Here is a 16,869-nt window from a genome sequence, read left to right as displayed (position 1 = left end):
TGTACCCCTGAAACTAATATAATATTGTAAATTAACTGTTAATTGAAAGATAAAAAAATTTAAAAAGAAACTTAACAGGAGCTTTATTTAAAAAGGCTTATACCAAAGAGATCTTGTTATTCACAATACTGACTTTAAGTGTGCAGAAAAGAGTTAACAGAGCAGGTCTGAGCCTGCTATCCTTAGAGAGGCATGCTTAAAAGGCTGACCCCTGCCTAGAATCTGGAATGAGGCTGGTAAACAGTTCTCTACAGTGATATAAAATTTCCCTAAGTGATAAGACTGTTCACTGTGTCTTAACTGTACAATGTGGTTTATGCTGAACATCTACTTTCCTTCTGGGAGTCTAGAATTTTGGTAGATGATAAATAGAGGGTGATTACTTTGGACAATGAATCCCTAATGGGTTTCCCAGGACATATGTTGCAGCATTTTTATTGCTGGGGAAAAAGTATGCTATGTGACCTGTCATGGAAGAGAGAGGAGGTAAGAAGTGTGCACATGGGTTCCTCCAGATGCTGCCTGTGTCTTTTCCCCTTGTGATCCAGCTGTGATTCCTTACTACATCACTGTAATAGTATTAACCCTGAGTACAACTATATGCTGAGTATTGTGGGTCTTTCTAGCCTACCTCCAGATGTAGGGGTTGTCTTGAAAATCCTGGACACACAAGTGTATTACACTTCTAAATAGTCTGATAATTCTTTCTGAAAAAAATGCTATTCAAAATCAAGACTGAAATACTATTTCAAGATCTTTGATCTTTGGAGGTATAAAAGTTAAAAAAAAAAAATTAGTGTCAAGAGCCAAGTCTCAATCACAAAGAATTATCAGGATTAGTAAACTCAAATAATGGAAGAGAACAGGCTCAAAGTGGCTATCCAAACAGTTGCACAAAAGCGAGGTCTAATGAATACTTCATTAATGGTTTCTTTTGGATAAACTAGACAAAGTTTCTTTGTTTCTTGAAAACAAAGAAAGAAACAAACAAACAAAAAACAGGGTAGGAGATGGCCAAAAGTCCTCTACCAGATACTATTTGTTAACCAGGCATGTAAGAGGAAAGATTTTTTGCATTGGTTGTACAAGGATGCCTTTTATAATTCTACCACCACATCCCATCCTATCCTATATAATATAAGGGTAATATGCAAATTAACTCTAACGGCAGAATGATGGGAGAAGACCGGTTGCTATGATGTGCACTGACCACCAGGGGGCAGATGCTCAACACAGGAGCTGCCCCCTGGTGGTCAGTGCACTTCCACAGAGGGAACGCTGTTCAGCCAGAAGCTGGCTCATGGCTGGCCAGCACAGCAGCAGTGGCAGGAGCTTCTCCTGCCTCGGCAGCAGTGCTAAGGATGTCTGACTGACGGCTTATGCCTGCTCCCACTAAGCCGTTAGTTGGACATCCCCCCAAAGGCTCCTGAACTGTGAGAGGGCTCAGGCTGCGCTGAGGGGAACCCCCGCACCCCAAGTGCACTTTTTTCGTGCACCGGGCCTCTAGTAAGTCATATTCAGAAAATCTGCCTTCCAAATTGCATTCACTAATTATCTTTGCCATTAAGAAAACAAATATTTAACCACCAACCAGAGCTTTTAGTTAGTTTTGCCACTTATAAGCTGGTGACTGCACAGCCATTTCACTTCAGTTAAGTGAATGAGCTCAAATTTAAAGAGATTCAAAAATAACTTCCAGACCACCATTACTGCCTTCAAGAAAGGTGAGTGTGAAATGAGTGTTATGTAAGAGGCAAAGCCAGCCCAGTCTTATTTTTGTAGCATGTCTCCATTTCCATTCCCCAGTAACAAACACAAACTACCCTGAATACATCCTGCCTGACCTCTGGGGCATCCCTGTCAACCACTTATAGCCATTCCTCCCATCTGTTATACTAAACTTAATCCAGGACTCTCATACCTGGTAGTGAATTCCCAACTGTCCACCCTTCCTGATGGCTAAACCATCCATCCCTTATACCTTCTTAAGACATGAATTGGGGCAGAGAATGTAGTGGGGCGGGGGGGGGGGGGGGGGGGGGGAGGGAGGGGAGAATGAGTGTACAAGGGCTGGGAAGTACATAGCTGGATACTTAAAAAAAAGTAGGGAGATTCTTTCTGGGCAACACTCCAAAGGTGTATGCTATTCTGGGTGATTCCAAGACTGTTTCAGACAGTAAGGCTATTACTAGTATATGCTGCAAAGTATATCAGCTCACTCTTAGCCACAGAACCACCAATAGTTCTAGCTGTTGCTGAAAAAACAGAATCAATCTGGTTTCTTGAAGGCCTTTCAATGCTGCTTGTCTGGAGCAGAACACTTTTGCAAATCATCTCCAAGTATATGGGTAATTTATATTCTCCCTGTCACCTTCCTTTATATTTTCCTACACATTTTTCCAGGCTTAAAATTCCTGGCTGTCCTACTTGTAACAACAGATCTGTCAAGGAGGAAAGAAGCTAGCTAATGCTAGGCATGGTAATAGGCTTGAAATAAATGTACTGGAAGTGGGGATGAAAAACAGTGTAGTGGTTAAGTGAAGACTCTGAAGTCAGACGGCTTGCTATGTGACCTAGAGCAAATTATTTAAATCTCCAAGCCTCAGTTTACCCATCTGCAATCTATATAAAAGGCTAAGTGACCGTCCGGTACATGATACGCACTGACCACCAGGGAACAGATGCTTAACACAGGAGCTGCCGAGCTGCGGTGTCTTGGCAGCAGTGGTTCTCAGGTGACAACCCTGGAACCAGAGGGGAGGGAGCCTGATTCCTCACTGGGCCGTGTGATTCCACCTTCGGCCGTGGGTTATGTTGTTTTTATATCATGTTTTTGTTGTTTTTATATCGTGTCTGTTGTTATAGCGTGTTGTTGTTTGTTTATTAATCAACTTATATATTATTTTTATATAAATTTTACTAATTTTCTTTCATCTCTTACACTTCTATTATAGAGAAAGGGTGAAGAGATATTATAATATTTCTTCTAATTAATTTCCTTTCAATGTGCACGAATCCATGCACTGGGCAACTAGTATGATTATAATAATTGTACTTCATAGACTGCTGTTATAGACTACTGTGAGATTTAGCTAAGACAATGCATGTAATTGCTTATCCTAACACATCATAAATGCTCCAAGATGGTTTGTTATTATTTAGTATTTTAACCAACTCTGCTGGCTAGGCATTACTATTCCCATTTTACAGATGAGGAAACTGTGGCACAGGTGGTATCAGGATCAGAATCCAGAACTACCCCAACTCTGGAGCTCACGTTCTTCCTATCAGTTACTGGACATGTTTTGTGACTTTCAAAGAATGAAAAACTCTAGGTTTGACTCTCTCAGGAAACTGAAATTTCTAGATTGTTCATTAGTAATAAGACAAAGGGACTTCAGGAGGACAAAAAAACTGGTTACCAAGCTATAATAAAGGCCTGCACCAGTACTTTGAAAACAGATTGGAAGACATAGGAGATGGTTAGGAAGGACAGTTGACTAACAAAACTGTACGAGCTGCCATTCCTGTCATTCCAGACAATAAACATTTAGAGTCTTTGTCATTAAATTTGGGAATCCTAGGACTTCATATCCATCTCTTGGAGAGATATAATACCTACTAGAATGGAAGCAAAATTAATCCTTTGTCCTGTTGCCATCCAGAAGCATGTACATCACATTTCAGTCGGGAAAACAAACCACAGAAATACTTTGCACCCTAAGACAAATCCAAGAAACCTGTTTAAGTCTGCCCTCCAAATAAATCATACCTTGAACATTTCCTATAAGTTACAAATGTCTGGAAATAAGACTTTAGTGATTAAGGCCCTGGTCAGGTAGCTTAGTTGGTTAGAGAGTCATCCTGATATGCCAAGGTTGCGGGTTTGATCCGCTATCAGAGCACACACAGGAATCAACCAATTAATGCATATATAAGTGGAACAACAAATCGATGTTTCTCTCTCTCTCAACTAAAAAAAAACAAACTTTAGTGAATAAGATAATAAAGCGAGAAAAGCTTTTCCATCATGAACACACTAATGTAAACTTGGAACTCTTGGTAATACTGCAGTTTTTCCATTTAAATATGTGTTCAGTCCTTATGAGGGCTGATTCCTTCACCCCCTTTGGCAAGTGAACTTTCTATAGGTTTTTGCCTATGTTTTCCTTTCATATGAACATATTAAAAGCTGTGAAAAGTCCTGCGGAAAAGAAACTTTCATTTAGCATTTCTAAAACTTACTTGGAGGCTATATAGTCTACAAGAACATGGACTCTGATGCCACAGCTCTGCCACTTGGAAGCTGAATGATATTGGGTAATCACTTCAACATTGAGGCTCAGATTCATGATCTATGGAATAGTCCTGGTTGCTAGACTATAGCAATATGGCTGGTAGAGCACCCAGCATATTGTAAGCCCCCAACAGAAACGGATTGTATTTATACAGAAGTGATCCCTTCCCAACATTCCAGCTCACTCTCAGTTTACAAGCAACATCCTGCAGGACACCCGTTTGGGAAACAAAGACTAAAGCTTTCAGGTCAGGCCATCTTCTGGTACAGCAAATAACTAAGATGATGCTGATTTAAGGTCTTATTCCTTCAACCAGATGTGAAGTTTGCGGCAAGTCTCAAGTCTTTCTGAGGATAAGGTTTCAGTATCCGTTAAATTAGATACTGCCCAGAGTTGAGATTCAATTATAAAACATTGTATAGCTGTGCACTTTTTTGTGAACCCATCTTAAAAGCAGTAGCCAGAATCCGCTATAGTCCACAATGACTAAGAAATTGCTCCAACAGGGATGTAAAAATATAAAGAGTCACGTTAAAGAGAGCTGGGGCTGCCAGCCCACAGGAAGGCCTTGCACGCCTTATGCCTCAAGCCTTTGTAATGTTAAAACAGGGCAAAATAACCTTTACTGGGCCTAAAGCAACATTGTGACCCAAAGAACCCTTTGCAAGGAAAATACGAAAGCAGCTATGACTAAGAACTTAACATTAAAAACGCTATCTAGAATTAGCATCACAATGTTAGCTCACCTGCATCAACAGAATGCCTGCCTTCTACAGATGTCATTGTTCCCCTTCACCTTCTCCTAAATACCCCTTTCCTTTGTTTCCTAACTAAAACACTATGTGGGTTTCTGCCTGAATCAGTGATTCCAGAAGAGCCATTCTTTTTTTTTTGAAATCTCAAATAAATGTGTATTGCCGCCCACTCTGAAAAGGCCTTTTAATTGTAGGTTCACTGGGGAAACTTTATACAAATAAAAATAAACACACACGTCTTCACAGAAGACTTTCTAGTACAAATAACCTAGTGCAAATCTCTGACAACTGCTCAACATAAATCAGCTGGGCCTTGGTTACACTGATTGAACAGCTAATTATACACTAATGCTAAAAAGAAAATGTTTTCGGTCACTTCTCAATTATTCACACTGGAGAAGAGAAATAACAATGTAAATGATAAATAAACAGTTTATTACATAATCAAACTAACATTCTTTTCAGCAATGCTTCCCAAACAGGTTTAATTGAAAACAGTTTATTAAAATAAAATGTGTACTTTCCAAGTCTCAGTTCAGCAAGAGCAGGATCCCAATCCCGGTAACGCACAAGCTGACCGAGAAATCACGGTGTTACACAACCACACTCTCTCCCCGTCACCCGGTCCCGACTTTCCTACAGCCATTCATCCATCGCCGCCGCACTGCCCCACGTAAACGGGTCGCCTCCTAAGACGGAGTAGCACTTACCCTCTCTCAGTCTGGTTCCTGCGCGGCAAAACGGAAATTCTATTTGCCTAACAGCGTTATTGTGAAGTCTAAGGACAATGAATACCAAGGACTTGGCAATTTGAGGAGCAACGAAACTTTCCAAAAATCCTGCCTACGGTGCTATCTTTGCGAACAACAGTGCTTACTTGCTTCTTTTCTGCAAGTTTAGGTCGGGGGTCTTCGAATTCGCAGAGAACCAAGGCCGCTTTCGGGCCTCGGCTCCTCCTCGGAGGCCCTCATCGTCGATTAACAACCCCCTCCTGTTGTTAAACGGCCCTTCCGCGCACCCTCTCTCCAATCCGCGTCCCCTCGTCCGGCTCGACTCTGGTTCCAGAGCCCTCCTCCCGGGCCCCGCACCCCGCACCCCGCACCCGCACGGCCTGGCTCGCACGTCCTTCCAGCCACAGGGGCCACGCTTCCGACCAGCACAGCCCCGCGCTGGCCTCGCCCTGGGGCTCGGTCACGAAACACGGCCACACACCGCCGGGTCCCCGCCGCGGGCCCAAAACGCCGGACGGTGAACACCTGAGCAACCTTCCACGAATCCGCTCCAGCCTCAGTTTCCCCGGCGGCAGCACCAGCGCGCACTCGTCTCCCAGGGCCCCGGGGGAGAGGCCCCAGACGGCCCGGAACTCCGGGACCCCGCAGAGCCGCAAACTAACCTGCAGGTGACCTGTTTGGTGCTCATGGTGGTCGAGAGAGAGGGCCGTGGTCGTGTTGCCGCCTCTCAGTCTGGCCGCCGCCGTCGCTGCCTCGGACCTGCCCCTCCCGCGCAGCCGCGTCACGACGGCGCACGCCGCCCGCTCCGCCCGTGTGCACCTTTATAGTGCCGGCCGGAAACCTCGCCTCCGTCACAATTGGTTCCGCCTTGTGGTGGAGGCGGGGCCGATCCCCAGTGCCGCGTTATTCGTCCCGCCATTTCCAAGACTCCTGGGAGGGCCGTGGCGAGTCCTATCCCGTGTGCTGTTAGTTCCTACGGGGCTGCCCCATCTCCAAGCGCATTCCTTAGCGACTCTCGCGTCCCTAGAATCACCTCGCCCCGCTGGAGGCTAAGCTCCCGCCTCTCCTCTGCGCATCTTAATCCCAGACACCCCGACCTACAGGTCAGTTTACACTCCCGACCCCGTTCTCAGGTTCTGCCTCAACTGTTCCCGCCAGACCGCGCCTCCCAAGTAAGGAGTCCCTTAGACCTCGCCCAGGTGCTCCTTTAAAAATCTCTACTCGCATCCCAAACTTTAGTCATGTTCTTTCCAGGCATTCCTCTGCTATTTGTCTTACATTTCCTAGCATTGTCCTAATACACCACAGTTGTGGGTTTAATCCTGATCAGGGCACAAAAGAATCAGCCAATCTTTCTGGTGGAAACCCAGAAAGATCATTTTTTTAAAATATATTTTATTGATTTTTTACAGAGAGGAAAGGAGAGGGATAAAGAGACAGAAACATCGATGAGAGAAAAACATTGATCAGCTGCCTCCAGTACATCCCCTACTGGGGATGTGCCCTTGACTGGAATTGAACCTGGGACCCCTCAGCCTGCAGGCTGACGCTCTATCCACTGAGCCAAACCGGTCAGGGTCAGAAAGACAATTCTTGATATGTCCCTCTGGTTAGAGAATATCCTGCAGATCCTGTTCTCCAATGAATCCTCTTGTCTCCATTTCTACTTTCATAGTTGTAGTCTGAGCGACCCTCATCCTCGCCTGGGCCCATGCAATGGCCTCTTAACTGCTCTTCTGGCTTCTGCGCCTGCCCTCTACTAGTCTGTTACACAAAACCTTCCTTTTTATAAAAAAAAAAAAAAAAAAAAAAGTAAATCGGATCATATCATTAAACTCTTTTATCCATTTCAATGATTTCCTATTGCCTTTAAAAAAATTCTTTAAAAGATTTTTAAACATTGAAATATAACAGACAATGCCCTGACCGGTTTGGCTCAGTGGATGGAGCGTCGGCCTGCGGACTAAAGGGTTCGACTCCGGTCAAGGGCATGTACCTTGGTTGCGGGCACATCCCCAGTGGGGGGTGTGCAGGAGGCAGCTGATCGATGTTTCTCTCTCATCGATGTTTCTAACTCTCTATCCCTCTCCCTTCTTCTCTGTAAAAAATCAATAAAATATATTTTAAAAAAAGAAAGAAATATAACAGACAAAATACATACACCCCATGAATTTTACATATGAATACACTGATGAAACCACCACCCAGATAAAAGAACATTATCAACACCCAGCTTCCTTATGCCCCTTCCCAATCAATAGCTCCCAAAGATAAGTGTAATTCTCACCTCAATCATCACAAATTAGATTGTTCTTGACCTTGATATAAATGAAATAATTCAGTATGTACTCTTTGTCTTCTTTTGACCAACATTATACCGGTGAGACCTATATGTAGGAACAACATATAGCTGTCAGTATTGATCTATACATACTATAAGAACAACATATAACTGTATGTAGTTCTTTTACTTTGCTTTTGTAAAAATATTGTCTTCCAATGAATGAGCATAGTATATACTTCCAATTAGAACTTTTGAAATTTCTCTCAGAAATTTAGGAACTACATTGGGAAATTTATCATTTTCAGTGTATAGGTCTTTAACAACTTTTATTAGATGCATTCCTAGGTATCTAGATGGGTTTTTGGATGCTATTTTAAATGATATTTTTAAAAATGTCCTAATTGTTGCTTGTTCCATGCTATGTTTTTATATTTTCTTTTTAAAAAAATTTATTTATTGATCTTGAAAAGAGAGTGGAGAAAGAGAGAGAGAGAGAGAGAGAGAGAGAGAGAGAGAGAGAGAGAGATTGTTGTTCCACTTATTTATGTATCCATTGGCTGATTCTTTTGTGCCCTGATCAGGATTAAACCCACAACTGTGGTGTATTAGGACAATGCTTGAACCAACTGAGCTATCCTTTATTTCTTTTTCTTGACTTACTGCTGAGAACCCTCAGTGTAACCTTAAATAAAAGTGGTAACAGTGGACAACCTTGTCTTGTTCCTGAATTCAGGGAAATTATTTAGTATTTCACCATTAATTAAAATGTTAGCTCTAGGGTTTTTGAAACTATTTATTATCAAATTAAAGAAGTTTCTTTTTCTTTCAAGCTTTCTTAGAGTTTTTATCATGAACATGTCTTTTTAAAAAATCAAATCCTTTCCCATCTATTAAGAAAGCCATATTGTTTTATTCTTTATTCTGTTACATTATTCTTTCTATAAATCATTCGATTCTCTTTGTTAATATTGTGTTTAGCATTTCTTTATCCTTGTTCATGAGAGGTAGTGGTCTGTAGTGTTCTTTCCTCAGAATGTCCATGTCAAGTTTTAGTATCTGAGCTATGCATGAGTTTGGAAGTCTTCCTTCTTTTCAATTCTCTAACAATGTCTGTGTAATGTAGGTATTCATTTTTTCTTAAATGTTCAGAATAATTTTCCATGGGAGCCATCTCATCCTGCAGTCTACTTTAGCTTTGTTCATTTTCTGTATTGTACATGTGATTTTTACTTCAGATTTCTGTTCTAATCTTTTATTATCTTTCCTTTTCTATATTTTTAAGTTCAAATTGTTCTTGTTTTCTAGCTGCTTCTTCTTTATTTAAAGCTATCATTTTCCCTCTCAGCCCCCTTTTAGTTGTATTTCTCACAAGTTTTAATGTCATTACGATTAGATTAGAAATATTTTCTAATTTCCATTGTTATTTATTCTTTGACCCATACGTTATTTAGCAGTATGCTGCTTAATTTCTAAACTACTGGGAATTTTCTGGTTAGCCTTTTCTTATTGATTTCTTTTTATTTCTAGTGTAATCCCACTGTGGAATTGCCTGTTATCCTTTTCGTTTGGTTAACTAGGGTAACCTCTATCTTTATTTTTACTGTGCTGTTAATTTTTTTATGAGCAAGATTACTTCTACAATATAAAGCATCAAAAGAGAGTAACCTCAAAGTAAGGTTACTTATTCAAAACCAAAACGATATAAACTTTGCTAGAAACACAAAAACAAGTGAGGATGCCTAATTCCGAGAGGCGCATAGACTTATGACTAATTAAAGGACAGCGCTCAGGTGGAAACGTGAATCCAGCGCCGCAGGGCACGGGGACGCCGGAGGAAGCGGAGAAAGTTCTGCAGAAACCCAGGGCTTTACTGGATGAGTGGGAGCTGGCTGCCAACAGTTGCAAAATGTATAAAGGCTGGAAAAACAGTCTGGTAAGCAAGCACAAATGGAAAGGAAAATGAAAGCTCTTTAGGACGCTAGTTTTAGGGGCGGCCCGGTTACTGTCCTGGTTAATTCTACCGGGTTTGGCTCTGCGGCCGTCAATCAGAATGACGTCATTGCTGAGCAGGTTCCTCGCGCTACCTGTGCGGTCAGGAAAAGGAAGTCTGAGGACACCGCCCCTGGCTGCCCAGGACGGGAGAGCCATGCAGTGCGCAGCGGCCGGAAAGCCTTTAGTTAAGTTCAACCATTGCAGGAAACACATCTACAGCTTCAGTGTGCCGCGGTGCTGCCCCCTCTGCCGGCGGGACGTGGGCTCCAGGAAGCTGGAGGAAGCACCTGTTAGCATCTCCAATCCGTTTGCCAATGGGCATCAAGAAAAGTGCTCATTCCTCCTCAGGCCAACTCAAGGGACGTTTCTTAGGTAACGTCAGTGTTTTTTAAGTGTTACATTGAATTGTGCAAACTTTCCTTCTGTGTTATAGTCACTAAAACCTTCTTTTACAGTGTGAGTGAAGTGTGGTGGATAATTTTTTCCAGTATTTTGGCATTTAATTCTAAAATGTGGGCCTATTTGTTTTATAGAAATAGATGGTGTGCATACTTTCCTGGAGCGATAAGTGCTAGAATATATGAAGGTCAAACCTACTTATACAATTTTAAGAGAGAAAAATCCATAGTCTGGAGACTTACTTCACCATAGATTTTGAGCTAAGAGGCTAATTTGAAAAAATGACCCAGCAGCCAAGCTCACCGAAATACCTTTATTGTGAGTTAGTTTGTATTCTCTCTGACAAGCAGGGTCAATGTACGGAGCCTGAAGACTCTTTTGCATGGAGGTGAATTAAAGTGAAGAGTGGAGCTGGTTTATTTCTATTGCAGATACCACCTGACTTTCAGATTTCAGAAATCAAAAGAAAGGATTGTGCCTCCTGAGAGTCCTTGTGGAGTTTACAAATGGACAAGCCTGGTTGCAAGAGAGCAGGGATGCTACTGAATGATGCACATGCTTTAGGAAGCTGGTCCATGCGCACCATCCCGATCTAACGCTCCCAACTCTCTCATGCCTTCAGGTGTGCTTGGGATGAGAACATCAGAGTTGACTATTCACTTCCCAGCTAACTACTGTATGTCACTAGCCCTTCACTTCAAAATATGACAAATACCTGACTGTACAGGCTCATAGTTGACACCCAATAAACATGTGTTGTAAGACTGAGAAATAACTGAAAGAAAGAAGGGAACGAGGGAGGACATGCTAGGATTTAGGCAGGAAACCAAGGGCAGTGATGTGCTCAGGGTATGAGCTTGGGGTAGAAAATTCGGTGGGTGTTGCGCTGTCATCAGCCACCCAAGACTATTCCTGTTTTTCTCCGCTTCATTTTCATTTCTTTTTAAAAATATTTTCATTGATTTCAGAGAGGAAGGGAGAGGGAGAGATAGAAACATCAGTGATGAGAGAGACTCATTGATTGGCTGCCTCCTACACATCCTACACTGGGGATCGAGCCTGCAACCAGGGAATGTGCCCTGACCAGGATTTGAACCATGACCTCCTGGTTCATAGGTAAACGCTCAACCACCGAGCCACACCTCATTTTCAACCTCTGGAAGCCCCAGGGTCTCAAAAAAACTCAAAGTGGCTCCAATAAGATGACCTGGAGGAGACTGCTCTAAAGAGATGGGGCAGTCATGTGTGTCCTTGGTCATTTTAAAACCTGCAACTGCTTGCTTTAATGAGGAACCAAATATTCAGACCTGTGGCCTGAAAAGGAGCTTTATCATTTAAAAATAACCTGTGTGGCAGGCACTCAATAGATATTTTATTCTTACAACCAGCTCACTAGGAGGCTTATGATATTCCCAGTTTATAGTGAAGGAAATGGATTAGAGAGAGTAAATGACTTGCCCAATGTCCCAGGGCTAGTAAGTGATGGCCTGGGTCTGTATACGAAGGTTAAATTATACGGACTTATACATCTAATGTCCAGTCTCAGGTAAATAATAATTCCTGGAAACAAGGGCTGTCCAAGAGAAGTGGGTGTGGCCACAGGCTACAAGACCAAAATGGGCCATATCAGTTTGGGAGGCAGAATCCACTGAGAGGCACTCAGGAGCCTCTCACCCATGTTTGCCTGAGGAAAAGGCTGTCACCTCACAGAAAAGGCGCAGAGAATAAGGTGCTCCTTCAACAAATCACCTCTGGGTGGGCTCCTCTGCCAGGTGTTATGCTGACTTTTTGCTCTAGCAGGACTGGCCTTCTAGCACACTGGCCTTTAGTATTGGGGTGGGGCAACAAAATAAATGGGGATGGGGAAATTTTAGATCTCAAATGTGGAATTGGCCTAACCAGCTTTGAAACAGGGCTTTTACTAACCTGGACACTGTTGGCAATCTGGCACCAGGCAAGGGAGGAGGCCACTCCCCCACTCTAAGTACCAACTCTTTGAGCCAGACATTTGCAAATGAGGAAAAAATATTTGTTTCTTTCAGAGACTATGATGGAAGGTCTGATCTTCATGTTGGAATAACTAACACAAATGGTGAGTGCATTTTCATATTTTTTTAAAGCTTAAAAAGTCCCCAAAGTATCCAGACGAGAGTGGCATTTCTAAAGAAAAGTGATCGTGCAACTAGGAATTCCTCTGGTCCCTGGGTTCTCTTGCTGGACCATGAGGTGAGTGATGCTACTATCTCCCCAAATGAGAAATACTTGACTGTACAGCAAAGTATTACTAACAATACTAAATATTTGAAAAAAGGTCATTAATGTTTTCTCAGCCAAGAGTGACAGAAACCTTTCAGTTTTTTGTTGGTGTTTAAACGAGGAAAAAACAGAATTCTGGAGAGATTGAGTTGCCCAAGACCTCATCGGGTGTGGGAACCAGAATCCGGACCCAGGCCCTCTGCTCTCCAATGCTGTACTCACTCAGCCCACTGCTACTGGGTCTTCACACTCCAGGGTCTCCAGGAATTCGGCAGAAACCTCTGGATAAGTCAGGGGATATAACACCTGAGCAGGTGGGGGAGCCTGCAGCAGTTTTCTGTAAAAAAAAAATAAAACAAAAAAACAACAACACAGCAGCAGCATGTTTAAATAAAATAGTTCTTTTGGCCAGATTTAGCTCTGAGGGCACAGAATCTGCAACCCCTGAACCCAGAACATCCTTGTCTGCAGGAAAAGGGCCTGGTGAGCCACTTGTAGGAGTTGCAGGCCTGGGAATGGAGAGCAAGCCAGCCGGGTGAGCCGTTGTCCACCTCCTTGAGGCAGGAGAAACTGATTCTGTGAACAGAAACCTAGGACTGGGTTTTTGAACTCAGAGTTACTCATGTGAACAGTAAACTTTATCACCAGTCTGACCACTAGAAATTTATTGCTGATTGAAGGAAAGCCAGGCCCATTTGTAAACAGAAAACTTCAACAAAAATATCTGGAGATGATTATCTGGGTGCCTATGATTGTCTCTGTTTCCTGGGGGTGACTCCAGAGGGCTGAAGAGCAGGTGGAGCAAGAACTGAGTTTCCCTGAAGGAACTGCTTTGCAGAAAGCAGGGGAGGCAGGGGCACCGTAGCCTCTCCTTAACTCCAGGCAAGACCTTCTCTAAATCTCCGAGGCGAGTGGCTGCCTCCTGAGCTTGATGATCCTAGAGGAAGGAGGTCCCAGGGCCTCTCGGGGCCCATTGCTAATTGGCAGGAATCAGAAAGTGCAGCCTGGGCCTCCGACACGTCAGGTTACTGTGGGGCTGCTGTCATTTTCTGACAGCACCCTTTCACAGAGGTGCACGTCCCTCAAGCTTCTGTATGACCCTGGCTTTGGTTGCAGGAGTCGTCTATAATTACACTATGCACGGTGTCCAGCGAGATGAAGCAGGCTGGGAGCAGAGTGTAAGTGTCCCATTATTGCAGCCCGGCATGTTTGGACTGATGGACCAGTGGGACAAGTACCTGGAAGACTTCTCCACCACGGGGGCCTGGCTGCCTCACAGGTATGGGACTGCTGAGACCAACTGCTCCCTGGCCCGCATTTGCCACACAAATGTGATCAACTCACAGAGGATGCTGATCGGCGTTTAGTAGTAGCACCTGTAACAGAATTTAAGCAGGGGTTTCTTCCGAGGTGAGCCAGCGTATATTACATATAATAAAAGGGAAATATGCAAATTGACCCTAACACTGAACAACTGGGAACGACCAGTCACTATAACATGCACTGACCACCAAGAGGCAGATGCTCAATGCAGGAGCTGCCCCCTGGTGGTCAGTGCAGTCCCACAGGGGGAGCTCTGCTCAGCCACAAACCCTGCTGACGACTGCAAGCGCAGTGGTGGTGGCAGGAGGCTCCTGGACTGCGAGGGCGCAGGCCAGGCTGAGGGACCCCCCCAAGTGCACAAATTTTCGTGCACCGAGCCTCTAGTATTACATAATAGAATCAGAGCATTTTAAGAGTTGAAAGGACCAGAACTTAGAACTCTCATTATTTGCGTAGGTATTTTTACATACTTAACACTCAATAGTAATATGTACAGCAAAAGCTGTGATATTATGTTCCATAAAACAAAAAATTTAAATATTCATAATTTATAAATACTTTAAGGTTCTACTTTTTGGTTTTAGCAATTTTGAAAGTAATTTCTCAATTCCTTGCTCCCTTAACACTCTAGATCAGGAGTCCTCAAACTTTTTAAACAGGGGGCCAGTTCACTGTCCCTCAGACCGTTGGAGGGCCGGACTATAGTTTTTTAAAAAAACTATGAACAAATTCCTATGCACACTGCACATATCTTATTTTGAAGTAAAAAAACAAAACGGGGACAAATACAATATTTATATTTGCATGTGACCCACGGGCCATAGTTTGAGGACCCCTGCTTTAGATTTATAGCATACTTGTCCATGTAAATTGTTTTCAGGCTACCCTTGAAATGTAGGCTATCCTAAAATTTAAGAAATGAAATTCTACTTCTAAAATCTAGAACTTCAGTGAAATTAAGTTCCCCAAGTTGGGGTTTATGTGCACCTTCACTCACCACTCTGAACATGCAGTTCAGTCTCTTCTGTACTTAAGCTGCAATCTGCCCTAGCCCAAGCTCGCTGAGTGAGCCCAATTTCAGTTATGGAAGGCCCTGAGCAGCTTTCAAAGCTAAGCCTTCTCTTCTCCACATCCTTGCTTTGAAGGTACGAAGAAGAACACCACAACTGCTACAGTTACACCCTCACATTCATTAACTGCGTTCTGGCCACAGAAGGCAAGGAGCAACTGGACAAGAATGAGTTCACGGAGAAATTTGTGGTCCCCAGGACCAGGAAGGCTTCCAAGTACATCACGCTGTACCGGGCGATAGAGGAGCATGGCTTCTACGTGATCGACCACCCGGATCCAGAGCCAAGTCCTCCTCCGGGGAGTGGTTTGTGCTGAGTGCGCTGTGGAAAAGCAGAAGGGACAGGATATTTGGGGTTGACTACTTTTAATAGATCATAGAGCTTTCTAAATACAGTAACCTGTGGTTAATTAAAAAAAAAAAAGTGATAGGGCTTCCCTTTAAGCATACTTCAGTTTACTGCAGTATAAGAATTTACAAAATTAATAAAAATTGCCCTGGGTTTTCAAAATTCTTTTCATAGAATTTCACTTTTCAAACTGAGAATCCATGTTAAAGCATAAAGTGGCAGCATATTTTATTCCCAGAACAACGAAAACTCTTCCTATAAATTAATTAGAGCTGAATAAATTCACCTTTCCATGTGAATCCAGAAGGTGGGGGCACTTGTAAGAAGGTGAGCAAGACATCTACAATTTATGAAATAATGAGTATTTTCACCTCAATGTTTTTCTTTGAAACGCACAGTGTAACCTCTTGATGGTCAACAATAGGGGGAAAAAGGAAAAAAAAAAGAAAAGGTCTCAGAATCTCAGTTAGGCAATGGGCACCCCTGAATTAGCCTTTCCAATCCATACGCACAAACTGGATTGGCAATTCCTCAGAAGCCGCACACCAGTCGGTTTCCTTCTCATTTTCCCTGACCTGACAGGAGGTCAGCGGCTGGGTTTACTACATACAGCACCTTCTCTTCCTACTTTAAGTGCCACTTCAGAAAGGACGCAGTGAAGGGATGTCTTGTTTTTCTACTAATCAGGAGAAGAAAAGGGAAAGCTGGGATAAACAACTAAAAAGAAATGAGGTGATTTTAACAAGCTTGTTAGAATTTGTATATTCAAATAATCATGACACGTTAAACAGCCAATCAGCAAAACATTTCAGAATTCCTCCTTGGAACCTGCTGCCAGAAATCACTTTGTTTTTGGCCAAATGTGACCGACTCCACCACATCTTCGTCTCCAGCCCTGGGCACCACGTGATGTCTCACTTCTGAAAACCAAACCCATCCTCAAGGTACTCAACTTCAAAGCACCAACCTATCTTCAATGTACCCGCCATCACAGTACCAATAATTACTTAGTAATATAGATATTCAGGAAACTTGCTACAGATCCTTAAAGCCTGCTTCCAAAGAGGTGTTTGGTCAACGTTTCAGCAGTGGCAACTTCAGTGGGAAAAAACACAGGCACACCAATGTTTGTACTTGTAAGTGCTGGTACTTTACTACACTTGATCTCAGCCAAAAGGCTGAGAAGCGATAGGTTCTGGTACTTTAGAGAAAAACAAAACTTCCCACCCAGAGCATGACACCATTTATTTTTTAAAAAAATATATTTTTATTGATTTCAGAGAGAAGGGATAGATAGAAACATCAATGATGAGAGAGAATCATTATCTGCGACCTCCTGGTTCATTGGTCGACACTCAACCACTGAGCCAAGCCGGCTGGCGAACCTGATACCACTTTAAACAGAACAGCTAT

General features: G+C 43.0%; 2 protein-coding genes across 7 annotated transcripts in view; one reads left to right on the top strand and one right to left on the bottom strand.

Annotated features, from left to right (window-relative positions):
• Positions 1 to 15,262, bottom strand: part of MKRN2 (makorin ring finger protein 2) — a 34,517-nt gene extending 19,255 nt beyond the window's left edge. The window contains exons 1-4 of one of the 4 annotated variants that reach the window (XM_081105653.1): positions 15,036 to 15,262; positions 13,954 to 14,091; positions 12,938 to 13,052; positions 8,072 to 8,171 (exon numbers count right to left, since the gene is read on the bottom strand). Coding sequence is in view for 1 of the 4 variants with exons in the window: in XM_081105652.1 (XP_080961778.1) it covers positions 6,447 to 6,472 (26 nt within the window). In the remaining 3 variants the exon portion in view is untranslated. Of the gene's footprint in view, positions 1 to 6,446; positions 6,694 to 8,071; positions 8,172 to 12,937; positions 13,465 to 13,953; positions 14,092 to 15,035 lie in introns of those variants that run through there. The other 3 variants (XM_081105654.1, XM_081105652.1, XM_081105655.1) reach the window with 3 other exon arrangements.
• Positions 9,001 to 15,884, top strand: MKRN2OS (MKRN2 opposite strand; the record flags this gene model as incomplete). Of its 3 annotated transcripts, XM_081105657.1 has the most annotated exons (5): positions 9,943 to 10,001; positions 10,265 to 10,432; positions 12,502 to 12,551; positions 13,832 to 13,994; positions 15,184 to 15,884. In XM_081105657.1, 5 exons carry the CDS (start codon positions 9,943 to 9,945, stop codon positions 15,422 to 15,424), a joined length of 681 nt encoding a protein of 226 aa, XP_080961783.1. In that variant the 3' UTR covers positions 15,425 to 15,884. The 3 variants fall into 3 exon arrangements, with proteins under 3 accessions (XP_080961782.1, XP_080961784.1, XP_080961783.1); XM_081105656.1 differs by having other exon boundaries at positions 9,001 to 10,432; XM_081105658.1 differs by lacking the exon at positions 12,502 to 12,551 and having other exon boundaries at positions 9,283 to 10,432.
• Between the last annotated feature and the right edge of the window lie 985 nt (positions 15,885 to 16,869).

Source organism: Myotis nattereri, assembly GCF_964212035.1.
Source record: "Myotis nattereri genome assembly, chromosome: 14".
In the NCBI taxonomy this organism is placed as follows: Eukaryota; Metazoa; Chordata; class Mammalia; order Chiroptera; family Vespertilionidae; genus Myotis; species Myotis nattereri.
The sequence above is the reverse complement of the archived record's forward strand: the minus strand, read 5'-3'. Positions and strand labels throughout refer to the sequence as shown.